The sequence below is a fragment of the Sceloporus occidentalis genome, unplaced genomic scaffold (genome assembly GCF_023333645.1).
Source record: "Sceloporus occidentalis isolate IW3139 unplaced genomic scaffold, rSceOcc1.0.p SCAF_103, whole genome shotgun sequence".
NCBI classification, from domain to species: domain Eukaryota; kingdom Metazoa; phylum Chordata; class Lepidosauria; order Squamata; family Phrynosomatidae; genus Sceloporus; species Sceloporus occidentalis.
This window is the reverse complement of record NW_028317083.1, coordinates 2,570,075-2,596,452: the sequence shown is the minus strand read 5'-3', so window position 1 is coordinate 2,596,452 and position 26,378 is coordinate 2,570,075. Positions and strand designations below refer to the sequence as shown.

Sequence of the window (26,378 nt, the reverse complement as noted above, 5' to 3'; positions counted from 1 at the left end):
TAAAGTAATTCAAGTATCCCCTTTTCTATTTATACATACTGCTGCATAAATGGATTTGTTGCTAAAAAGTGTAAATAGTGGGCACATACAAAGTGTAACTATACTGATCCAGTATTTTCTTTCATTTTTATCACAAGGTTCGTATGATCATCACAATGGCAACATCTTTGCTTTTCTAACTTAGAAGATAGAATCAAAGAAATTCATAGCTAGTTTGCCTTTATCCTCTAGCCCATTATTTTTCCTTTGTGTGAAACATAAGCCCTTATTTGATGCCTAGCTTTGTCTTGTGTCTGGATGATCTATAAGGTTATTTAATGTATCATCAACCATTCAGTAAAATAAACTCTCTAGTTTATGTCTTTTTATTCCTTAATACAGTTATTTGTTTTGAGAAGAGTGTAAAGAAGATGAATCGGCCCAAGACAGCTGCTGTACGGCGGCCGAGCGCTGCTGCAAAGTCATCAGGTATGCTTTCCTTAACTTTATGTAGAGCTAAAATTAACATAATACATTCCACAAATGTATTTGAATTCCTTAACCTTTATATAGATTTAAAAAAGACTTGCATTCCATCCCCTAACTTCCCAAAATCTCTTGTAACTGCCCTTAACCAGATAAATGTAATACCAAATATTTTAAGCAATTTGAAATCAATATAATCCCTGTATCAAAAACTTTGAGATTAATATTTTTTATCAGTGGATAATATTTGTGGCCAGAAGTTTACATTTATCTCTCTCCCACATTCAGGTCACCCACCTCCTGGGGATTTTATTGCTTTGGGATCCAAAGGTCAGAGCAGCGATACCAAAGTACCCCCAAACTTGTTGAAACCCGCTACGTCTGGACTTGCACCCGAACGAAAACGAGATGCTTCTGCCGCGTTAGCTGGTGCCTCAGCGTTGACCGGACTCACTAAACGTCCCAAACTTTCATCAACTCCCCCTCTGAGTGCCCTGGGGCGACTGGCTGAAGCTGCTGTGGCTGAGAAGCGAGCTATATCTCCATCAATAAAAGAACCCTCTGTTGTTCCAATTGAAGGTGCATGTTTAAATGACTCCTCTTGGTAGTACTTTTTCCAGAGTTAGTTTAAAGGCTTTTTTAAAGGGTTTCACATTTGTCAGCCCTGTTGACATTATGTGACTTCACCATAAGGCCACATATGCAAATGGTCTACCTCAATAGAGGTCTTTTTTAATTACAATTCTGTAACTATTTTTACTTGTCTTAGCACTTAACCATGTGTCCAGGTGGGTTTAAATGACAGGTTGTTCATTTTGGCCATCTGTTCTTATTTACAGTTCCTCCTGCTTCTCTGTTGGACGACATTGAAGCGTCCGAATCGGATGGAAATGATGAACGTATTGAAGGTGTTCTCTGTGGTGCAGTGAAGCAATTAAAAATGAACCGTGCTAAACCAGACCCTACATTGTATTTAAGTTTGATGTACTTGGCAAAGATGAAGCCTAATATATTTGCCACAGAGGGTGTGATTGAGGTGAGAGCTCTTGCTGAATTGAAGTTCTTTTGGGGCGACTGTTGACGAGATGAATAATCTATCAGTATGTTTCCCAGGTTTAATTGCTCCGTAACATTTTATTTTCATTGCTGTATTTTTTATGTTTTGCTTTGTAACTTCTGTTTTGTTTTTGTAAATAAATGTTTACCCTGATTACAGAAATAATGTAGTGCAATAGATGTAGAGATCCCCTTTGTGCCATATAGTTTACTTTGCTTTGCTCATCCATAGAGCCATAACATTAGCTTTCCTATATAAGAAATCCACATGAGATTACAAATTTTACAATTTTTCTGCCTCTGATATTAAATGTTGGTCTAATGTTATATTCTAGGCCTTGTGCAGCTTGTTACGAAGAGATGCCACAATAAACTTCAAAGCCAAAGGGAACAGTCTGGTGTCTGTCTTGGCCTGTAACCTTCTTATGGCCGCTTATGAAGAAGATGAGAATTGGCCGGAAATTTTTGTGAAGGTAGGTATTATGTTTTTGTTTTATTTATGTGATGAAATGTGTCTGGCCTCACAGTTGATGATTTTAGGGGCTGAATTTTTTTTGTTGTGAACTGTTAGTGATAACATCTTACATGGCCTCTCTATGAATCCTTAAAGTCTTTACTGAGAGATTTAGATGTCCAAAGTGATCCACCCAAGCCATCTATATGCACCAAAAGATTTCTGTTCTTCATTACATATTTTTACAGAAAACTCCTCCAATAAGTGAGTTTAAGGGCTGTTTGTATCCATTTGTAAAAAAAAAAACAACTGCACCTCACAAGCTATCTCCTCTCTGTTTATTTCTGGTGAAGGAACCCTCCTTTTTCTACTTTTTTGAAGGCAATGTTTATCGACATTTTGCCTTTTGTAGGTCTACATTGAAGACTCACTTGGGGAGAGGATATGGGTTGACAGTCCTCACTGCAAGACATTTGTTGAAAATATCCAGACTGCTTTCTGCACAAAAATGCCACCAAAAAGCATGGTGCTGCATGGGGAGATTGGACGAGCTGCAGGAGACCTCAGTGCTGGTACAAAAGATTATTCCTGAAAATAACTCATTTACATTTACACATTTACTTCACTAACATATTGCCCACGATGTGTACTTTACATATGTCCATATATCCCTCAAAATCTCCACATGTGTGTTTTATAAGTGTCTAAGCCTCTTCCCTAAGACAATGAGCTGTTGCGCTTTGTTTTATGTCAGCCACCAGGGTGTAATGTCTTGGAATGATTTATGAGATAGTTTTTAAAAGTCTCTTTAAAACTGGAAAGTGGACCTTACTTTTACTTGGATGCAAGCAAAAATGAAATTATGTCCCTTATGTTTTAAATGCAGGCAGCAGTCCTCACCTGTCCATAACAGAAGAAGAAGACAGCCAATCAGAGCTACTAATAGCTGAGGACAAATTAAGCCCTGAAGATGAGGGGCAGATAATGCCACGGTAACCTGGGATTATCTTTTTTTCTTACTTTCTCGAGAGCACGAGGTGGGTTGGCTGCAGTAATGTTCACAGTGTTGTAAGTAACATTACTCGGTTATATGCTTTTGTTTTTAGGTATGATGATTTGGCAGAGGGCGTAGAGGAGTATGTGCTTGATATGCTACGCGATCAACTCAACCGTCGGCAGCCGATGGACAATGTCTCCAGAAATCTCCTTCGTTTGCTTACAGCCACTTGTGGCTACAAGGAGGTGCGACTCATGGCGGTGCAGAGGCTGGAGATGTGGCTGCAGAACCCAAAAGTAAGCTTGCGGTTGCAAAAATGTACAGAGGATCGTATGAGAGAAATGGGAACAAAACTCCCAAACATAAAAAAAATATTTAAGCTACATGTTTCATAGTAACACAACAAAAGTAACCAATATGTTTTCTTTAGTTTCTCTTTGGGTAATTCATTTTTATTTTGTCACTGGCAGCTGACTCGCCCAGCTCAGGACCTGCTGATGTCTGTTTGCATGAACTGTAACACTCATGGATCTGAGGATATGGAGGTGATTTCTAATCTGATCAAAATCAGACTGAAACCAAAGGTTCTTCTCAATCATTATATGCTGTGTGTACGGTAAGCTAAAACATTTTCGATGTACGGTTCGGATGTGCAGTGTGTCTGTGCTGAGCTTTTACATCTCGTTACATTTATCTGTAGAGCACCAGCTGATTCTGTAGCACTATTACAATAGAGGGAAAGTAAAAAATTATCAGTAACATTCAAATTGGCAATACACAATTAGACAGTGATATTAACACTGCTGGCACAGAAGAAGAAGAGAGACAGGCTGTTCTGAGCTAACATCTTTTAGGCACTTGAGGGAGATGAGACGGACAGTGCTTAGGCTAGGATGATTTGATTTTTGCAAGGGTGATGCGGAGAGGTCAGTGACTAAATCTTTATTTCTATTCCCTTTGTCTATTCATCTGAGCAGGCTATTTAAGATTGGTTCTGACGTGTTCTTTTATTTACAATGTCTGTGAACCTATCTCTCTGTGATAGAGCACAGAAAAGATTACTGATGTATATTAGGGTCAATCGAGTCTTCTTTTGTACTATTATGTCTTAAGGTTGTTTTTGTTCATTTTTTTTTTGTCGGATTTGACATTATAATGTAATAATGTAATTTTCTGTTGTCCCCTTTTGTGATGGTTCTAGGAAATCTACTGGAGCTCTGTTAATAAAATTAATAAAATGTAAGATAAAGTTCAGGTATATATATGTATTAGTGGCAGTGTCTTGATTTATACTGAAGTGAAAGCAAGTATAATACAAATTTGGAAACATGTTTATCCCTAAAGCAGTTGTGATATTTCTAAAGATTGTTCACTAAACTTTTTTCTTGTTTTAGGGAGCTTCTAAATGCCCACAAAGATAATCTGGGCACCATGGTGAAATTTGTGATTTTTAATGAGCTTTCAAATGCCAGAAACCCCAACAATATGCAGATTCTGTACACCATATTACAGCACAGTCCTGAGCTGGCTCCAAAGGTAAATTGTGCTTTGTCATCTGAAATAGCAGAACTGGTAACATTCACTTGAATATAATAACGTTGTGATGTAACTTGCTTTGCTATCATTCAGTTTTTAGCCATGGTTTTTCAAGACCTTCTGACCAATAAAGACGATTATCTCCGAGCCTCTCGTGCGCTACTTAGAGAAATCATAAAACAGACCAAACATGAGATCAATTTCCAGGCATTTTGCTTGGGACTCATGCAGGAGAGGAAGGAACCTCAGTACAATGACATAGAATTTAAGGTAACTTAAATACATTTTTAATGTGTTCTATTTTGTACTATTATCATACACGAGGTGCCATAATTACACCAAAATGACTATGAGACATTGAAAACAACATTTCCATCGCTGGCATCTGGAAATGTGGGAACAGCTGCCCTTTTAAAATTCATTATTTGCAGTTCCTGTAGTAAAGCTCTGACCATTTCGTTACTGTACACCTGTACATTTTAGGAACGTTTTGTGACCCACGTTACAGACCTCCTAGCCCTTTCTATGATGCTAGGAATTACCGTTCAGGTTAAGGAAGCTGGGATTGCTTGGGACAAAGGCGAAAAAAAGAGTGAGTAATGGACTACCAAGCGTAAATGCACCTTTTGGGGGGGTTTAGGGGGGTACAAATGGTCAGACCTGTCCACTTCCCCCTTCATGATTTTTTTATTTTTTTTATTTAAGGTTTGGAGGTCCTGCGTGGTTTTCAGAACCAGATAGCCTCAATCCAGAGAGATGCCGTGTGGTGGCTGCACACAGTGGTCCCTTCCATCTGCAAAGTGTCCCCTAAAGAATATGTGCATTGGTACATCATTCCTATGGTCTTTTCGGTTATATTAGCGAATGGGAGGGCATTTATAATGTCAGTTGGTGTGATGTCGCTGCCTATTCGCTGAAATTCAGTGAATTGGGATTGATGTGATGTGAATTGCTTTCGAGTGTGCTTAACATTTTAGGAGCCTCTAAGATTGTTCAGTTGCTGTCCCTTAGGGGTAATTCTAGGACATAATGGTATTATTGGTAAAAGAAGAGGGGTGTCAGTGCCTTCTTTGGGTGAATAATAAATATCAAATATTTTGTTGACCAGAATTGATTCATGACATTAGAGACTCGGGAAGCTTTGTTTTGTGACACTTTTGTTATCATACCCTGTGTTTATCATTGCTTTCTTTTTTTACATTTCACAGCCTGCACAAAGTACTGTTCACCGAGCAACCAGAAACCTATTATAAATGGGACAACTGGCCACCAGACAGTGATCGCAAGTATGAATATCTGCTTTAAGAAGTCTTCATTTTGTTCACATGGTTGCATTTGGGGGAATATTATCAGCAGAGGAAACAAAATAAAGCTCTATTTGTTTTATTGTTTTGTTTGGACACTGATGTACTTTGGCTTTTAAAGCCTCTTTTTTAGAAAGTATTTTTAAAGGGGAAAAAATCCAGCCGGCCCTGTGTCTTTTTTTTTTTTTTTCTCTTTTTTTTTTATAACCAACTTTAGTCACTGTAAAGTCATTTTTATAATGATTTATTAAGTCACTGATCAAATAGGAATTGTAAAATCTGATAAATGATTAGCTTGAAAGAAACCGCATAAAGCATGGCGTGGTACATGTATTTGTACTATGCTTTCTACACTTAATAACCCTTATGAAGAGCTTAAGTTTCTGTGATACTTCAATTTCTTACCTGGTGGTCCCTAGGAAGACATAGGTAGCAGCTGTCTGTGATTCATGACCACGGTTGTGCCGGTTAAAAGTGATCCCACTTGCTGGGGTCGTTGGTCAACTTGGGCTTTTAGTCTGACGTACATGAAGAACAGCTGGCTTACTTGTGGCAATTCCTGCATGGTGAAATACAAGCACCATTACTTGGGTTCCACCTGTCATGGAATGTGACCCCATAATCCCCAGGTTATACCTACGGTGCTAATGAAGCACTTCTGCTACAGGATTACCCAGGTCATTGCAAAAATATTTTGAGGTTTCACAGTGTGATGAGTGTAGTGGATAAAATAATGTTTAAAAGCTGACTGTCCATTTTTCATTCTTGAATAGAAATAGATCAGTTTTTATGTATTCATGTATTTTCATTTTCTTTTGTCCAGCTTTTTCCTCCGCCTCTGCTCCGAAGTGCCACTTCTCGAGGACACGCTAATGCGCATCCTGGTCATTGGCTTGTCACGTGATCTCCCCCTTGGGCCAGCTGATGCCATGGAACTTGCTGATCACTTGGTGAAAAGAGCAGCTGCTGCGCATGCGGACGGTATGCGTTCTATGTTCTGAATTCTTGATTGGAGTTTTCAGAGGGATTGCTTTAACAATCTATATCGGATTTAGAGGGAACTTCTCAAGCAGGAATAGAAGAAAGAATCACTGATCATGTTACAAAACTGAAAATTCTTTATTTTCTAGATTTGGAGGTTCTTAAAATTGAAAGGATACAGCTCCTCGATGCTGTGCTAAACCTCTGCACCTACCACCACCCTGAGAACATTCAGCTGCCCCCAGGGTAGGATATAGACTTTCTTGAAACTCCGATATTGAATGCCATAACTTCGTACGGCTTGAAAATATTTGTCATGTTCTAAAGGTGTCCTTGTCCTCGATTCTTCTAGGTATCAACCTCCAAATCTTGCTATATCAACTCTCTACTGGAAAGCTTGGCCTCTCCTTCTAGTTGTTGCTGCATTTAATCCAGAAAACATTGGTAAGACGTTGTATTTGTAGAAGTTGCTTTTTCTTGAAAGTTGATCTCTATTTTCCCCAAATCGTACATTTTATGGTTTCATACACTCCATAACTTGGATTGAAATAAGCAATGTGGAAATATTAGGAGTATTATACTTTATGTGTATACCATGGGAGCAGTCTTTTTAACTTCCTGTTCTCGTGACCTGCATGATTATTCCACCCCATTGAGTTGTTTCTTGTTCAATTTTTCTACTTAAAACAATTATACATGTAATAGTAGTAATACACATCTAATCCGCTCATGTTCTCCAGGTTTGGCAGCCTGGGAGGATTATCCAACGTTAAAGATGTTAATGGAAATGGTGATGACCAAGTAAGTGAAAATCTAGTGTATTCCTGTAGGTGCTACTAAAAATGTTTGAGCCATGAATGTAAGGTTGTTTATAAAAGCGTTTACAGAGCATTATTGTTGTAAACAGGTTGATTGATAAACACTCTAGTATATGTAAAGCTACCCCAGTATATTGCTGCTTTTTTTTTTTTTTTTTTTTTAAAACAAAACACGGTTTTCTTAAAAAAAAAAAGTTTAACAGTCTGTTTTCCTCTACGCTGCGCTCAGTAATTATTCGTATCCGCCGTGCACGGTAACGGATGAGGAGACCAGGACGGAGTTAATCAACCGTGAGCTTCAAATCTCTCAGCGGGAGAAGCAAGAAATCCTGGCATTCGAGAGCCACCTGGCCGCTGCATCCACCAAGCAAACGATAACCGAGAGTAACAGCTTGCTCCTGTCGCAGCTCACCAGTTTGGACCCGCAGTGAGTTTCCAATGTCTTGTTTTGCTGGGCCTAATACTTTTTTCGTTTGTTTTTCTTCCAAACTCTCTATGCAATCCCTTTTTTTGTCCTACATCTATTATTTTTACTCTGGGTTTCTCCAAACACAATATGTTAATTTTAATGGGAAACTTTCTATTTGTTGTATTAATAGTCTTATATTGTGATGGTTTTTTTTTTTGTATAATATGTTTTCAGACTGCTGTGAATTAGCCGTTTATATGTTCTTGCTCTGTTATATTATCCTATTCTACTAGACAAACTCCCTGACTCCTCATCAAAAACAATAGAGTGGCCCAGTCTTTATTCCCTGGACATTCTCTATATAAGTTATTGGACAAGTAGGAATTCATCACATCACCAAAAAGAGTCACGTTATTATGTGACTTCCCAACGATACATTGTTCTAGAAAACTTACGGTGGCTTGTGGAAATAGTGTGCAGCCCACAACCAATAACGTGAACTGGAGTAAATATTTTCTCTCTGTTTTGTGTTTCAGGGGTCCTCCCCGACGACCTCCTCCACACGCCATAGAACAGGTCAAATCGCTGAATCAGTCCTTACGTCTTGGACACCTCCTCTGCCGCAGCCGTAATCCTGATTTTCTACTTAACATCATTCAAAGACAGGTTGGTGCTTTAAGGACCTTCCCGGTGAAAATATTAAAGACCCTATTCTTCATATTGAAGGAAAAGAGAAAAAAATGCACACGTTTAAGTCTTGCCGTCTCAAGATCGAGAGCATTTTTCATTTAAATTTAGAAAATAGGAAAATGCTCTTGTTTTCGATTTTAAGGTGGTCCTTGCTGCAGGAATACCCTACACAACTGCACTGTGAGTCCATAATACTTTTTCATATGTTATTCCTATAATTCCAGGCGTCTTCCCAATCGATGCCCTGGCTAGCCGACTTGGTACAGTCCAGCGAGGGGTCCTTGGATGTGCTGCCTGTGCAATGCCTGTGTGAGTTCCTTTTGCATGATGCAGCTGATGAATCGGGTACAGGAGAGGATGACGAAGAAAACGAAAGCAAAGAGCAAAAAGCTAAAAAACAGCAGGTAAACAACTATATTGCAGGGTTATATATATATATATATATATATATATATATATATATATATATATATATATATGTATGTATGTGTATATATATATATATATATATATAATATGCACACCGGCCCCATGGTAAATAAACAAGGGTTAATTTAACATGTTTTGGACTATATAGTAATAGGAAGGTGGGAGAGCTGTTTCAGAGAGGAGGGACTAATGCTTATTACTATTGACTGTTTTGTATAGCACCATCATATTCTGTAGCGCTGTACAATGGGTAGACAGGACATAACAAGTAGTATATAACATAACAATTTGACTTACGGAACCACAGGTAAGGAGAGCCCTGTTCAAAGGAGCTTACAATCTAGAGATCACAAGAGAACCATCCTGAATGTCTGTTAATCATCTGTGCTGCTAGAAGCCTGGTCAAATTCAGAGAGTTCCCGGAGGGTGTGTTTCTGGTAAAGCACCAACTGAAGCGTCTGATAATAATTATTATTTTTGCTTTTGCAGAGACAACAGAAACAGAGGCAGCTTCTCAGTCGGTTGCAGGACTTGCTGCTGGGCCCTAAAGCAGACGAGCAGACAACTTGTGAAGTTCTTGACTATTTCCTTCGGCGCCTGAGTTCGCCCCAGGTTGCTTCACGTGTGCTTGCCATGAAGGTAGTTTAGTGCTTTTTTTTAACGTCATTTTTAGTTAAGCTGAATTTGCAATTTACAGCATGATCCAGGCTTCAAAGCCTGTTGTGAATTTCTTTCTCAGCTTTGATGCCCATCCTTGCTTTTTTTATTTTCCTTTCAGGGTCTGTCCATGGTGCTGACCGAAGGAGCTGTGCGGGATGCAGAGGAGGACCAGTCCATGGATGAAGACTCCAAAATGATGCTGGGATACCAATGGCTATTAAAGGACTTGCCCAAACTTCCCCTTTTTGAGAGTGTTAAAGGAACCACAGCTGTGGCTCTACAGCAGGTATATACAGTATTATTTTTTCTTTAAACCTCTTAGATATTGAAGAATTACATGGTAAATGACAGAAGTGCAATATACATTTTCCTCTTCTGTTTCTTAAAATCTCTGCATGCATTTCTTGGTGTAATATTTGTATGACCTATGCTCTAGGCTGTACATATGGAGACTGATCTTCAGACAATCAGCGCTTATCTAGTGTACTTATCCGAGCATGCGCCAATTGAAGACCAAGGCCAACACAATGAACTTGCTCTGGTAAGATCTGTCAGGTTTTGACTAGGCTTTTTGTTAGTGTAATAAAAATGGTTGAATATACTGGTTTTTGAGTCCCTCTTATGTCCTGTAGGATGTGGCTCGTCTGACTGTGGAACGTTCCAGTCTAATGACCCACCTGTTTTCCAAGATCTCCTACTGTGCCGAGTCCAATGCTGTACTTGCTGCATTGCTTTCTATCTTTTCTTGCTATGTGAGACGCCTGCGTAAGAGCAAGGAAGGCGATGAAGTGTATAGCTGGGTAAGTAATTCAACAAACAACATTTTTGAGTATGGATTCCATTTCAGGTGGTTCATTTTTATATCATTAACTGCTTGTTTAGCATATGATATTCCCTGGTTACTGGGTACTTAGTGGTTGATTCCTCCATGGCTGTTTTAATGACAGTAATGATTATTACTTTTAAACATCGATATAGAATGGGATCTGTCAATATGAAACAATGGAATAATATGTTTAACTAAATGTTTCCCTTTATTCTAGTCGGTCTTACTGTAATGTTCCAGACAGAATAATGGATGTATATCCATTGGCTTAAAGCAATCAATACATAGTGGTTTGTATAGATATCAGATCAGATAATGATACCCTAATCGTCTACAGTGGCAGATAAACTAATTACCAAACCACATTCCCATGCAGTACTACATTCTTCTATTATAAGACATATTTACTGCTAAAAATATATCCATATTATTTTTTCACATGACTCCCTTATTTATTTTGCAGTCTGAATCCCAAGATCAGGTTTTCTTGCGTTGGACCAGCGGGGAAACTGCAACGATGCACATTCTCGTTGTCCATGCCATGGTTATTCTGCTGACTCTTGGACCTCCTCGGGGTAACTTCTACATTTCTCTGTATTAGAATATTCACATATAGAGCATTTTAAAGTTTTGTCTTTACAATCTATTTTTTCCGGTATGTTTTCTATATAGGTGAAAGTGACTTCTACCCTTTACTGGACATCTGGTTTCCGGAAAAGAAGCCCCTTCCTACAGCTTTTCTGGTGGACACTTCCGAGGAAGCCCTGCTTCTACCTGACTGGTTAAAGCTTAGAATGATTCGCTCTGAGGTTCCACGTCTTGTTGATGCTGGTATTTCAACATCCTTTGGAATTAAGGATTCATAGTAGTTGCTTTGGAGTGGAAGTTCCTTCACATAACTTGACATGGAGCTCACCAAAGGAGACATGTAGTTGTCATGTTTTGCCTCACCTTTTATTGGGCTTATTGCTTTATAACGCACAATATTCATTTCACAAAGTCCTTCTTTACTCAAGATGTTTTCTAAAGTAAGGTTATCTGACGTACAGGGATGTGCTTTATTGATCAAGAGTACTGTATTCTATTTTAGATACTATATTTAACCTGAAAAATACTGAATTCTATCATATTTTTGAAATAGTGAGCAATGTTTTGTAAATAGCAAACAATCTGCGACTTTGCTCAGCCAGCCTCTGAGACAGCTTGGAAAGGAAATTTGGCCCGTATTCTAGAAACCGGGTTTTTTCTTTGTTACGAGGCTGTTCTTGTCATATGTCTTTTTGGAAGCGACGTTATTCCTGTTGATATGTATTTATGCGTTTAGCTTTGCAGGATCTGGAGCCTCAGCAGCTGCTGCTGTTCGTCCAGTCTTTTGGTATCCCAGTGTCCAGCATGAGCAAGCTTCTGCAGTACCTGGATCAGGCCGTGTCCCATGAGCCTCAAGCCCTTGAACAAAACATCATGGATAAGAGTGAGTGTCGGCGCGGACAGAAAGTACTCTGCACCTTAAGCATCCTTGGTGCCCTATAAAGATAGATGGGAATATGCACCCACCAGTCATTGTTTCTCTGCTTTTTCATCTTCAGATTATATGGCTCACCTAGTGGAGGTTCAGCATGAGAGAGGAGCTACCGGAGGCCAAACCTTCCATAGCCTGCTGACCGCTTCTATTCCGAAAAGACGGGGTATTGCGTTTTTACTATTCTTGGGTCCAACTCATTGGTATAATGATATATTGTCTGTGTAAATGTGTGTGTGTGCGTAAATATATATATATATATCACACAGTACTTTCTTGTATTTCATTTTAATATTGATGATCATCGTGGTGCCGCTTTGTATCCTTCTGTTTAGCTTGGGGGTAATGCCGCAACCGGGCACGCAGTGATTTGTGGTTTTATTTTTACAGAAAGCACAGAAATAATGAAAAGAAAACCCACCCCTGAAACACCCCAGGGGCAAGTAAGAGCGAGGGCAATTATGCAGATCCCTGTCTTGGGTCCAGAAGATGATTTAGCTGGAATGTTCTTGCAGGTAACACCATGATTTAGATCAGCAGACCACAAGGAGCACTGTCAGCCCTGTTTTAGTCACATCTCCACTTGTCTTATAGACCGACCAGGTGTATAGGTGGAACTTCATGTTCGATTTTCAATACAGATAAAAACATAAGATGTGCTGGTTAGTAGGACTTGCGCAGGGTATCCTGGAATACAGGGACTTTGTCATTGACACATTTGTAGAGGACAGGTTCTATTAACCCTTTAAGTTCCAGAGAACTTAGTGACTCATTCACTTCAGAGACATAAAAATGTTCTGTTGGCTTGCATAACTGCTGCGTGTTTTTAAACCCCAGCGTTCTCCTTTTCAGCTTTTTCCCTTGAACCCTGACCCGAGATGGCAGAATACCAATCCCCGGCCGATCTCGTTAGCCTTGCAGCAAGCCCTTGGCCAAGAACTGGCTCGTATCCGCCAGGGGAAAACCCAGCTGACTGGCATCGCCATGCGTCTGCTCCAGGCTGTGGCAGCGCTGCTGAACTCTCCGCACAGCGGCCCTTTGGTCTTAACAATGCACAGGAATCATTTCATCTCGTGTCCGCTGATGCGGCTGCTGCATCAGTACCAAGTGAGTGTGTCCACAAAGTACATTTAATGCAATGTCAACTGGTATGAATGTATCTGTCTGGGTGCCGTGTAAAATCTAACAGTATTTTTTGGATTAGGTTTCAGTAATAGGCACTCGTTTTCTTGAAGAATAGCCTGGTTTAGCATGTGCTCACCATAGTAGTTTTTGTTGTTGCATTTAAACAGCTACAGATACCTTTGTGCTTTCGCTGCAATAAGTCTAAATCCTGCTTTCCCTTGTGAACAGAGTTGATGCCATGTTAAAAACCCCATAAAAAGGTACCATAAAGAAGCGCTATGTCCTATAGATGCTGATACTTCCTATCAGTCCTCTTGTTATTGAGTTTTGTCCTTTTAAACTATACTGCTTTTTAAATGGTAATTTATATTTTTAGTTTTGTTTTTTATTACATCAATGTTTCTTAAGGTTACCTCCTTGGTGCTAAGAGACCTGTCTTGACATCTTTTCGGATGTCTCTAGGATTTAACACGGCTGCCAGGGGCAATGCATCGAGTGTATAACCTGACAGATGTTAAAATGCTGCTCATTAGAGAGACCCAGGGCTGACTTCTGAGTTTAAACTATATGGAGTCTAACCAAAAAATGCTCACCACCTGTGGCTTTCCTTGGTTTTGAGCTCGGTCCCCAAACTCACAAGTTAGTGAAAACACCCAGCTGGGTCAGTAGCATAAGAAACTCTCTTTACCCTGTTTGCATCTTCTCTTTACAGCGCTACGTCCCTCTAGACACGGCATTCTCCTCCCTGTTCTTTAAAGTCCTCATGCAGATGTTACAGTGGTTGGAAAATCCCGGTGTGGAAGATGGACCGCTCCGCGCTCAGCTCAAGTCATTTGCAGTGCAATACTCTTCAAAGCACAGAATCAGTGACGGTATGTGATCTCAACATGCATGAGCAAAAAACACACAAAGCCCGGGCTCCAGATTGAAGCTCACCTCTTGAATGCAGTGCAGCATAACTTGCTCCAGCTGAAGGTGTCACTTATGGGTTCTCTAAACAAGAAAATTTAGAGAGACGATTAATTTATTTTCTAAGCGTAAGTTGTTCCCCCTTGTATATCTCCTGATTTCGTTTTAGCAGTATGTTTATTTTATTCTGCAGTACGAGGGGCGTTTCTGCACTTATCCGAAGCACTAGCTTTCTGCCACGAGCCGGATGTGATAAACTCCACGTTGCGCACCATCATCACCACCCTGAAATTTGGAGACAAGTGCAACGTGGAACCAGAACTGATCAGCAAAGGTGAGATATTGTTCCACATTTGCTGCATTACTTCCACCAGGGAAATCTAGTAATAAAGCGGTTGGAGATCATGCTAGAATACCGTTCAGTGATCAGTGCAGTGTTCCTTTTAAGAAAATATGCTCTTTAAGTTGCTTTTCTTGGTGCACCCCCTAAGTTGAGATACGTTTTTAATAATCACCGCAGTGTTCCTTCTAAGGTGACCTACAACTTAAAGGGACGGTACTGTTTCATTCTTATGTTGTCATGCATGCCCTTTTTGGAATATGTTGGCTCCTTCAAGAAAATGTAAAGTTCTCCAAATAGCTTTTTTTGTCTTGGCTTACTAATGTGTTTACAGAACAGGCTGTGATTGCAAGGTGAGGGATTTTTTTTTACTAACTTTCCATTTGACCATAAATGGTTGCCGCCTTTAACAACTGATCAATGACGCAACTTTATTTTAATGTTTTTTTGTGTTTTTCTTCCTTTTCGTCAGTTCTTCAAGGGCTGATAGAATCAAAATCTCCCTATTTGGAGGAATTTCTGACTGTCCTACTCACCGTGACCATAGAAATAACATCACGCTGCACTACTGCGGGACCTGTAGCGGTGGTGACCTCCCTCTTACTGCAAGAGCAAGAGGAGACACCAGTGAAGAAAGGAAGCGACGCCAGCAGGTACACTGGCCAGCGACAATTGTAAAGCTTTTGTGATGACAGTCTGGCCTTGGGCACACAGTGGCTGGGTATTTCATTTGTTGGTTATTCGCTGTTCAAATGGTTAGCATACAACGCTGAACGTTCATGTACCTAAGAATTCTCTGGGTTCGCCTTGGTGACCCCCAAACATCAAATCTGATTCGCAGGGTGTATGGCAGAGCTGTGTGGTAGGTGTGGCCTTTAGCTCTGGCCATTCCTCATCCACTTCTTCCTAAACTCCACCCCTTTTTTATTTTATTTGGGACTAGCCCCTCCTTTACATGTACATACCCCATCTCTCTAAATTGGCTCTACTCAACTAGTTTCCGTATGTATCAGTATGCGGGGACCTCAGTAATGGTATAACTATGATAGATTTGGGTATGACGTTAACATGACCGAAAGCCAGTTTAAATTGTATGGAAAGACTAATCCACACCTTTTATTTTTTTTACCTCCATTGCTTTTTGGTAGCTTGGAAGGTGTCCGTTCGAATCCTTCTTCTGGTCTCCTCATTGACTGGTTGGACTTGTTGGATCCAGAAGTTATTAGCAGTTGTCCAGACCTGCAGCAAAGACTGTTGTTTTCCTGCAGCAAGGTACAATAGCAGCACAGAAATGTAACCTTAGAGTATCGCCAGCACTGCTCGTCGTTTTAACATATGGTAACTTAATTCAAGTTGGGGAAAAAAAACAGAGAAGAACTTTTTAACAATTTGCAGGATGTTGCCCTAAAGCAACACAGTTTGTATTAATAGCGGTTTGTTGGCCCTTTATAGGGTTACACTTATTTAGGTTTATGAAGCACCTAATATGTTTGTTTAAAGTGTAATGCAGAACCAGCACGGACCATAATTTTTGGAAAGCTTAAATATTTCCCAGACAATTACAAAAAAGCACACGCTCCTGGTAGTTTTAAATGACGGAACTCCCTTTGCTTAAACTTTTAAAGGCTCAAATGAAGTTATTGCGATTTTAACTTTTTTTAAGGTGAAAGCTTCCGGTGGATCTCAGCCCCCTTCCTTTCGCCCATATCTGTTGGCTCTCCTAACCCATCAGGCCAACTGGACCACGTTACACCAGTGCATCGGTATCTTATTAAGCAAACAGAGAGAACAAAGGTACGTTTACCACAATCATACTGATAGTTCAGCAGAGCACAGCCATTGTGTATTATTGTATCATCTGCACAATACTTTTTTTTGTTTATTTTAAAATTGGAGGATTTAAGAGTTCTGAGAGTACATTAAGTGGTTAACCTCAACAAGAAGCTAAATGAATCTTGTGTGACTTTATGGTCTGGCTCAGCACAGACAGACTTGAGTATAGCTGATGGCCAAAATGTAAAAAGTGCACCCTATAACGTATTTCCTAAGCAAATTGTGCTAGAAGTCTAAAATACTCTGAACCACTGTCTGGCGGGTGGGTAAAATATTATTTTATGACCCAAAAGCAATGCAAAAAAATATATATATATAATATAAACTAAACTACTAGTAATAGTAATCTAACCTAAATCATTTGTATTTATTTGTTCAGTGGTATCGGTTTGGTGAATTGTTGTACTATTATGACGGCATTAGACATGTTGTAAAAATAAAAATGTATTTGTGATGCTCAGGTTTGACCCGTCGGCCTCCCTGGACTTCTTGTGGGCATGCATTCATATTCCGCGTATATGGCAAGGGAGAGACCAGCATACGCCGCAGGTAGACGCCGGAATTTTGTTGTGGACGCGCCACTGTGCCGAATGCACCCATTTTGAACCGCTTGCTTTGATCGTTTCAGAAAAGGCGAGATGAGTTTTTGTTGCATCTGAAGCCCTCTGAGCTGGTTTGCCTTGTGGACCTGATTATCTCTGAGGCGGAAAGAAGGAGCCAGGGGCCCAAGGAAGCCTCTCGTCCGCTGATCCAGTCTCGCTTGCCGTTATTGATCAGCTGTTGCCATGGAAACCAAGAAAGCATCAAAAAGGTCATGGAGTATCTGAACAACTGCATAAAACAATGGGGAAGCAGGTGAGTTAACCGTCCTGTTTCCTTGTAGCGAGAATCCATCGTTTACACCAAGCCTTTTCCCGGGTATCCCTAACCTACCTGCAGATTTGTTTCTAGTATTCGAGTTAAACGTATTTGTTTTCCTGATCCTCTCGCTAGGTATTGAAGGTCAGGCTAAACCCCCTAATGCTGTGTTTCTCTTTGTAGTTCTTTGGGGAAGCATTGCCAGGATTTTCTCCTGCAGCTATATCTCCAGCTGCCGGAATCGATAGTTCCCGTGCCTGATATCTTGGTGTCCAGCGAGGGAGCCACAGACAACAACACCTGCAAGGCAAGGAGGCCTTTTCTCTCTTATTTATTATTATTATTTTTAAATGCAGTTGTCCTAAATGTGACCAAGTTGCTTCTGTTCAAAACAGCATGAAGAATTGTCTTCAGGAGCTAAGAGGACAGGGTCATAAATAAGGACTGTGTGTGTGTGTGTGTGTGTGTATATGTGTATATATATATATATATATATATATATATATATATATATATATATATATATATATAATAACCCAAAAAAAAAACGTTACAACTAGTCTTTAAAAGTATGTATTCCTGTTTGAATAGATTGTCTGGATGGCTGACACTGATTTTTCCCACTGATTCTGCTTACTGGTTTTATAAGTATATGGTTTAATAAATCTTCTCCACCTCATGTCATTTCCCAATAATATCCTCATCAGCACTACTGATGTGTTCTATAACAGCTGAGAAACATGGAGATGTGGGTTAGCCGTCCCCAATATACAGCATGCATATTGTCATCGTTATACATACATCTCAAACAGTACTTTTACTGTGCAAATGTTTTGCTCACTGAATAGGCTAGTGCTAAAGAGTTAATTTTGCTTCTCTCCTTCTTGATACATCAGATGGATGCCCTTATTCACCGGTTCATTACTCTCCTTGCGGACTCGAGCGATTGCAAAGAGAGCCGGATGTCCGATGCCAATATGGCTTGTCGTAAGCTAGCCGTGGCTCATCCCATCCTGCTGCTAAGGTATACACGCTATGAATTGTAATGTGTCTTCTCTCGATGCTATAGTTAGGGCTGTTGGGCCTTGAAGTTCAATGGGAGGTAGGAAAAAAATATGAATTATCTTGGCTCCCTCTGCTGGATATTATCCACAGAGCTGGTTTATTGGCCCCGTGCTGTTGGCAGGACTGGCTCCATGACACCTTATATTACATTTTATTATTTTCCCGTTTTCTTAGTTAATGATTGGATTTGTGTTATTAGGGTAAGACAGCATCCAGCCAATTACATATTTAAAGTACACATTTGAGGAGATAATGGTGAACTGCTTCCACCACAACTTTTAAGTTTAAACCTTCCCATAGCTGGTGCTTTCTGTTTGCCAGTCTGCAGAATTCTTTTGAAGCTATTTAGTGATGCATTGACTTCACGTTTAGTCAATCAATGTTTCACCCGGAACATTTCTCTCTACTGTTCCCTCCATCCTCACATAGTGAAGAGATAACTTAAATGGAGGGATGATCAGGCAGATCTTAACACCAGGAAGTTAGGATACCTTTGGGATTCTAATACTTATATATTTCTTATTTTAATCTGTAAACAGTTACTTGGTTTTATTTAGTGAATGGGAAAATGTAGGATTTAGGAAGAGTGACCGACCTCTTTAACATCAAAGTACCGGATGCCATTATGTTCCTGATTACATGGCCTTGTTTGCTGTTTTGCGTGTAGGCACTTGCCCATGATCGCGGCCTTGCTTCATGGAAGAGTGCACCTGAAGTTCCACGAGTTTCGCCAGCAGAACCATTTGAAATTTTTCACCCATATCCTGGGAATTCTAGAACTGCTTCAACCTCAGGTGTTCCACGGTGAACACCAGGAAGCCTTATGGGACGCTCTCCTCTCCTTCATCAGACTTCTACAGGTAACAGCCGTCAACGCAAGCAGATATTTACCTTCTTCAAAGCTCTGCTGAGTTATAGAGAAAAGGAACAATGTTTGGATGGTTATGATTTCTGTTTTCCAAAACTGAGCTAAATGTAGGCCTATTGCCTGTCCACGAACATTGTGTATTAGACATCTTTTGCAAAGTCGATTCGTTTGAAGATTGGGCGATCTGTTCTGTGGCGGTTCAAGCAGTTGGCTGATCTGTAAGTCATAACAAGGCAATTACAACAATCCCCAGTGAAGTACATTTTAGCCAGCACTGAATCTGACTTGCAAGCTATGGCTTCTATGTCTTAAGGGCTCAGTACATAAACTGTTTGCACCTTCAAATTATGGCCAGTTTACCCTTTAATGCACTTTAAAGAAAATGAATTCACAGCAAGAAAATGTTTACATTTAATAGGAATTATTAAGGGTCCGTTAATAAGCGAGAAGTTTTGTTTTTACTTACGTGATCATCAATGTAATATACGTGTCTGATCTCTCAAGAGCCCCGTGTCTATTTAAATGTACGGAAACATGTGTCTTCTTGTTTCTTTTACTACAGCTTCAAGAAATAGTCTCCCTTTTTGGGCAGAAACGCATATCCTTGTTTTCTTGCATGTGTTACTTGATGATTTTGTGTTGTTCCAAAGATCTGTTTTATTTTAATTTGCTGATTTCTCTTTTACAGAATTATAGGAAATATTCCAGGCAGCTTAGTGGCTTCATCAGTAAATTTGTACAGTTCATCCACAAGTACATTACGTGCGCTGCACAAGCGGCCGTGTCCTTTCTGCAAAAACACGCAGATCCACTGCAGTGAGTGATTTTAATTTAGAATCTCCGTTATAAATCTATGTATGTTTGGTGACTTTCTCTTAATCTGAGCTGTTTCCGTGAAGGCACGTGTTACTAGATTCTTTGCGTTTGTGTTACTGCTATGTACTATGACAAACTTTGGTGCTATTAAATATATATCAACAACTGCTTAACACAGACGGTGTGACCCTGAGCATTCAGAGAGTTTTTTATTATTTCATGTTAATATATATATATATATATATATGTCACCAAACTTAAAGGCTTGTGACAAGTTCAAAAAATTGGGGGCTTACTTAGGTAACGTTAAGTTGCTGATTTTGTGTAAGCGCAGTGCTGAGTTGTAGGGTTCTGATTGTTCGGAAAAGTCAGTGAATCTGCATTTTATCTTCCAGTGGTTTGTCGTCTGAGAACAATGATCTTGCAATGCTAAAGTCTCTCCTGGCTGGCCTCAGTCTGCCCAGCAGGAGCGGAGAGATGGAGAAGAGTCCCGATGATGAGAGAGAAGGTAAGAGATAGAAGATGGCCCCCTGTAGTGCTGCCGGCTTATCATAGCTGTATCTCAATAGTTGCTTTGTAGTCGCTGCAATGATCAAAGAATGGAAACGCTCGCCACTTCATATAATTTATTTATCATCCACAATTAAGTCATAGATATACATACCATATAATACACAAATAGATACAAAGTAAAGCCTCAGACAACAAAGAAGCAGAACACACGAAAGCATACACACAAAGTACTTTCATATGTATTCATTGTCCAGGGCTTGACTGGGACACTGGAGTGTGTGTTTAACAGCTCACCGAGTTTGAAGTTTGCTTGTGTTCCTGACAAATACCTACAGTTATTCTTTACTGTATTTGATGAGCCTCAAATGATGCACTTTTTTTCCTTGTCCTCTTTGAGTTATCCTCATCAGTGACTTGACGCGCCGTTTTTAATACAATACTCCTGCTTATCAAACAGCTTCTATAGGAGTATCGCGGGTTTCTTTTTCATGGGAATTTTAAATGGGAAGCTGTAACATGTGTTATCTTAACAAACTGCAATTCTTCTATAACAGCAAATATCTTAGAGCAAGCAGAGAAGTTTAAATATATTCTTCGGTGTCCCATGCGGCCTAACCAACAACGAATACATGTTAAAGTCGCCTTTAGCTTTCTTCAAACTAACATATTTTTGCTTTGATTTACTCTTTGGCGTAGATGAGACCGCTGCGGGCTCTCTTCCTTTGGTCAGCGTGTCTTTTTTTACTCCACTTACTGCCGCTGAAATGGCGCCGTACTTGAAAAGGATCTCCAGAAGTAAGACGGTAGAAGGTAAGCATCGCTTTCACCTCCTGGAGAAAAGGTCAGACATATCTTCACCAGTACAGTATATATCATCTGATCCATCCCCTAACACCTTTTAATCCTTTTACCTCCATTGATTTTCAGCCCTTCCTCTCCCCTCTTAACTCATTTTGTATGATTAGTGTCGCTCTGCTCACTAACCTGTGTAGACATGTTGAGTATTATGGTATCATCGTTCGTCATTGTTGCCCAACAGTCAGGAAACACCACTGATGTTCCAGACAGAGAGGAAATAAATAAGATTTCTCTTTGCTGGATGATAACTTTCAGAAGAAGCCAAATATGGTTAAAGAAATCCCAGGAGCTGAGTATAAAGTCACACCGCAGTTCCATGTCCGCTTTTTGTACTCCTCTCTATAACTTTGCTGTCATAGTATATTTATATATTTTTTGTTCTTGTCGGTCTCTGGGCCTGCATGCAATCTGATCAGCTCTTGAAAGCCAAAAGTATTGCCCAAGGCAAGCAAGTCGTGCAGGGCTGCCAGCTGGGATCTTTCTCCCAGGATCCATGCCGATATGTCATCGCGTTTCGTTCTCTTTCCCAAAATGAATTGTCTGATTGAAAGACTGTTACATCCAAAGCTCTGAGCGTGTCACGCTGACCCGGCTTCTTCCCAGTCTCAGCCTGTGATGGATTTAAGCTGATGTCTGTTGCATTTGTTTGCTTCTCTTCCAGATATCCTGCAGGTCCTGAGTGACATCGATGAAATGTCCAAGCGTCGGCCTGAGATCTTGTCTTTCTTTGCGGTGAGTGTGTCCTGACTGCCGCCTGTGAACAGCACAGATAAACCCGTACAAATCACACTAAGGGGTTCTAATGCCATCGGTCCCTTTTATCATAAATCCTGTTTCTGTTTAATTATCTTTTTTTATAACCGGTACTGTCACTTTCTTCCTTAATAAAGTTTGCAACCCTGTATACCATTTTGCTTAAAGCTGTCTTTTTCGTAGCTTGAAGGTTTTACGGGTTTTCTTGTATTCAATGTACGTTTTTAAACTATTTATTTGCTTTTCAGTGTAATGTAAAGAATTCCTTCAGTTTAGAATGCTTTTTACATTGTATATCTAAGCATGTAAACACTTAATATGTGAGCCTGTGTCCCGGTTACCCCTACTCGAAATTGCTTTCAATGAGTTTTTCCCAAAAGACAGTTGACCCACATGTATAAGGAGATTTGTGTGTGTACAAGTGTTGCAAATGACTATTGTACCTTTAAACAATTTTTACTGTAATGTCTTCATAGGCGTATAGAGGCACTTTATCACTCCCATCACTCCTGTGTTCCGATGGCCCTTTATCACTCCCATCACTCCTGTGTTCTGATGGCCCTTTATCACTCCCATCACTCCTGTGTTCCGATGGCCCTTTATCACTGCCATTACTCCTGTGTTCCAATGGCACGTTGTGTTCACTAATCCAAGTTTAAAAGGCTAATTCATTATTGGAAATATTTTTTTACAATTATGTTACATCTAAAATGTCCTTATTTTTCATGAAAACCACTCCATACCTTTGAACGGAAGTGTATATATAATGGAATAACCATTGGATCCAACAGGAAGCCATCCAGTTGCGGTGAACCTGCAATTCCCGTAATTAATTCTTGGCAAGTCATGGGAATGCTTCCTTTAGATTTAACAAAACCATGTTTTCCGCATTTTCTCTCCACAGAGCGATTTCCAGAGGTTGATGAGTTCATCAGAAGAATCCTGCCGCAACCAGGCCTTCCGGTTAGCTTTGCGTGCTATCCAGTGTAACCCCAGGTACGTACCCTGTAACGGGGAAACTGCGCTCATTATTGTTTATCCCCTGCATGCATCTTTTTAACATATTGCTATTTATACCATTCTTGTCACTGCACTAGCATACCCCAAATATATGTGTAAAGCCCCTGAAATAAGTGATTAATTACATACACAGGGGTAAGACTAGCACAAGCGACATGAGTCTTGCATTTCAGCTTTACGGAGTAAAAATCTCCATTAGCATATCTGACTAATCTTGCTCATAGAGGCAGTCTGTGACTCAAACCGGAGGTAAATTTCCTATGACTTAGGCTTCAGCCTTCGTAGTGGTTGGATGGACTTGCCTTTATCAACAGATTTGCGCATGAAAAATCTGTGCGACAGGTAGATACCCCTCTTCCTTTGTGTTGGGCTCACCTGGAGATTAATTCTCCACTTTTGCATTAATTAGCATGCAAGGTGATGTCGCTAGGCTTCAATGAGACAACCACTAGGGCACGACTTCATTCCCGGCGCTCTGAATAATTTGTTTCCGCTTGCTCGGTGTTAAAACGTAATATCTTGTCTCTTCAGCATCGCCTCCGACTTCCTTCCTACCTTCATGTACTGTCTCGGAAGTCGGGACTTTGAAGTGGTCCAGACAGCACTGCAAAACCTCCCGGAGTATACCCTCCTGTGCCAAGGTATAGCTTTTACCCCGTCTATGATCATGAAACAAATTCGCTTCTATTGATTCCTACAAGATTTTTTACTTTTTTGCTGCTGGGATCAACAACCAGTATTACTAAATGGTTGCTCCCACGCCTCATACCTAGCTGTAATAAAGGAGATATATACATATTTATAATAAAGGCTATTAGAAATATGTAGTTCCATCTGATTTCCATACTAGTTTTGTAAGTATAACTTATTCCAAAGTGTGTCACATTTTCTTAGAATGGGGTATTGAAAGGTTACAACTGTCAAACATAAAGTTTGGGAAAGGTTTTGTTTCACGGAGCCGGTGATTTGCTATTTTGTCATCTATACATTGGATTCTCGATATAGTCTAGGCTCCAAACAATGAGGTTCTTTGCACCAACCCATAGAAATGCTGCCAAAATCCTTGAATGTCTTCACTTTCCCCGTTGCTTGGAACTCTGCAACCCCCCCCCGGTTGGCTTGCTTGAGAGCACAGGGTTGGCGGGGCATCATTGGTGTAGAAAAGGACGGTCCTTGAGAATCGTTTTTGTCTCCGCAGAACACGCTGCGGTGCTTCTTCACAGAGCGTTCCTGGTTGGCATGTACGGACAGATGGACACAAGCCCTCAGATCTCTGAAGCCCTGAAAGTTCTTCATATGGAGGCCATGATCTAAAAACACAGCGCATTCTTGAAATATGGACATTTGTCAAAAAAGGACAAACCTCTCTTAACACCTTATAAGACCTCTCGCACTTAAAGGTTTACGAGATACAACATCACCCAAACGCGTGTATTTTTGTAATGTGTTAACTATGTATTTTATATTAAAACAATCTGTGAGCTATTGGAAGTGCGTTCTTGGCAAACATTATCTTTTGGTAATTGGTAAATTTACATTCTTTTTGAGTAAATTAACCCTAGTGGCAAATGCTTGATATCTTTTTTTTTCTACTACAAAATCTCATTAAAAGACATGCCCAGGAGTAGTTTTGGTTAAACACAGAACTCTACGCTGTTTTGTAGCATAGCATTCAAAAAAAGGCTATTTTTATTACATATCGTACTAAACTTGTATTTTCTGCTGACCTGGAGGCTGCCATTGCTGTCAGTCATGTGACACAGCTAATGAGCAGCCATAAAAATGATTAGCAGTAAAAAAAAATATCCAGAATCTGGTGCCGCCATATTCTGAGGAATTAAGCGCACGCTTCCACAGTCTTAACACTTTTGCATTAAAAACACAACAGCAAACACAATTCGTACCAAGTCATTGCTATAGAAACTTTTTTATATTTACTAGAAAGCGTAAAAAAAATGTCTTGTCCAAGTGGAACAGCAACTTTAAATAATTTGCAATGTGACAATTATTTAGAATGTAATTTGTGTCCAAACAGAGGGCGATATATTCCTTATGATTTTACAATCTACCGCCCTACCCTGGAAATATTAGTTGAAGACGCAGGCATTTATTTTTTTTTTAGTTAAATAAACGGAATTTTCGGATCAATACACAAAAACATCTCATTGTCAGCCATGGTGTGGGTGTTCGTTTCCCCAGGGCAAATCAGTTTAATATCAGTCGCTCCCAGATCCAAAACCGAATTCACTAAAACTACTAAGATGAAACTATATAGAAAGCAGAAGAACTATAATAATCTTGGCAGGAGATTCAATGGATCTGAATTACCATTTTTAATGAAGTAGAATCATTATACTTTTTATTGCACTTTTAAGCATTATATTATTTTTTATCTGCAGTAATTAGAATACGGGGGCCAACATCTTGCTTGGTCTTGATCTTAAAATAAATAATAGAACACAATCCAACCGGTTCTTCTTCGGTTTATTCAATTACGATCGTCTAACCACATCATTGAAGCAGACACCTGGGAATCTATTCGGCTTTCATCACTTACTTATGTTTACAGCACATCGTACAGAAAATAAATCAGAGAGATCTGTCGGTGATATCTAAGGAGACAGGAATCCATAAGGACCTCATTCTAAAACTAAAAATGCGAAATGGTGTCCGGCCACTTCGATATGTTCGCATTTTGGGGCTAAGACAAAATGTTTTCATGTCAACTAAAAATAACTGATTGTCCCATCTCAGAGATGGGTTTTATGGATAGTACTCCGGAAAAGAACTAATTTCATCCTGGCTTAATCCACATAATGCATATACCCACAGATTTGAGTCCAAAAGCAAGGGAGATCTTCATTAAATGATTTAATTAGGGAAACCAGTCTCGCTGTTAAAAGGGGAGCTGTCTTCTTCATAGCACTTGGTATAAATAACTTTATTAAAATATTGTGCTTTTTTTTTTTAGTATAGTTTACTTAAAAGTTCACCTTATGGTAGCCAAGATCTGCGGCAGGACCAGCGTTATCTAATCGAAGTTCTCCTGCTTCTCCTCAGACTTTTACAAAAGCTGCCTGAACTAATCAACAACAATCAGCAACTTAAGCGGAAGAGATAAGGGAGGAATAATCATAAAAATCTCAAAAAAAGGCATTTTACTCATCAAATGAGCCTCTGGGTGATTAAAAGCTCACCCCTTATGTATGTAGCACGGAAGCAGCCATCTGAACGTCCTGTTCTTGGGATCTGCATGATTATTCCTCCTTGTTAAGA

The 26,378-nt window shown here is 39.8% G+C and overlaps 1 protein-coding gene across 1 annotated transcript; it reads left to right on the top strand.

Moving 5' to 3' along the window:
* Positions 1–410: 410 nt before the first annotated feature.
* LOC149283535 (integrator complex subunit 1-like) lies at positions 411–24,416 on the top strand. Its single transcript, XM_089497413.1, has 47 exons — positions 411–468; positions 754–1,044; positions 1,305–1,501; positions 1,857–1,994; positions 2,388–2,547; positions 2,862–2,967; positions 3,082–3,268; positions 3,443–3,588; positions 4,367–4,508; positions 4,602–4,778; positions 4,992–5,100; positions 5,214–5,334; positions 5,717–5,794; positions 6,636–6,793; positions 6,943–7,039; positions 7,146–7,237; positions 7,534–7,594; positions 7,841–8,038; positions 8,557–8,686; positions 8,935–9,114; positions 9,629–9,778; positions 9,918–10,085; positions 10,236–10,340; positions 10,432–10,599; positions 11,089–11,200; positions 11,298–11,456; positions 11,950–12,096; positions 12,212–12,310; positions 12,535–12,659; positions 12,997–13,251; positions 13,982–14,141; positions 14,372–14,512; positions 14,991–15,171; positions 15,667–15,790; positions 16,182–16,312; positions 16,813–16,900; positions 16,980–17,206; positions 17,393–17,516; positions 18,106–18,233; positions 18,942–19,134; positions 19,831–19,958; positions 20,354–20,466; positions 21,168–21,281; positions 21,991–22,061; positions 22,987–23,078; positions 23,634–23,743; positions 24,301–24,416. Exons 1-47 carry the CDS (start codon positions 411–413, stop codon positions 24,414–24,416), a joined length of 6,555 nt encoding a protein of 2,184 aa, XP_089353539.1.
* The last annotated feature ends 1,962 nt before the right edge of the window (positions 24,417–26,378 follow it).

Excerpts from the sequence above, each read along its gene's own strand:
- LOC149283535 (XM_089497413.1), top strand. The coding sequence starts at position 411 with ATGAATCGGCCCAAGACAGCTGCTGTACGGCGGCCGAGCGCTGCTGCA. Across the intron at positions 18,234-18,941 it reads CATCCCATCCTGCTGCTAAG|GCACTTGCCCATGATCGCGG; the intron begins GTATACACGCTA and ends TTTTGCGTGTAG. Across the intron at positions 19,135-19,830 it reads CCTTCATCAGACTTCTACAG|AATTATAGGAAATATTCCAG; the intron begins GTAACAGCCGTC and ends TCTCTTTTACAG.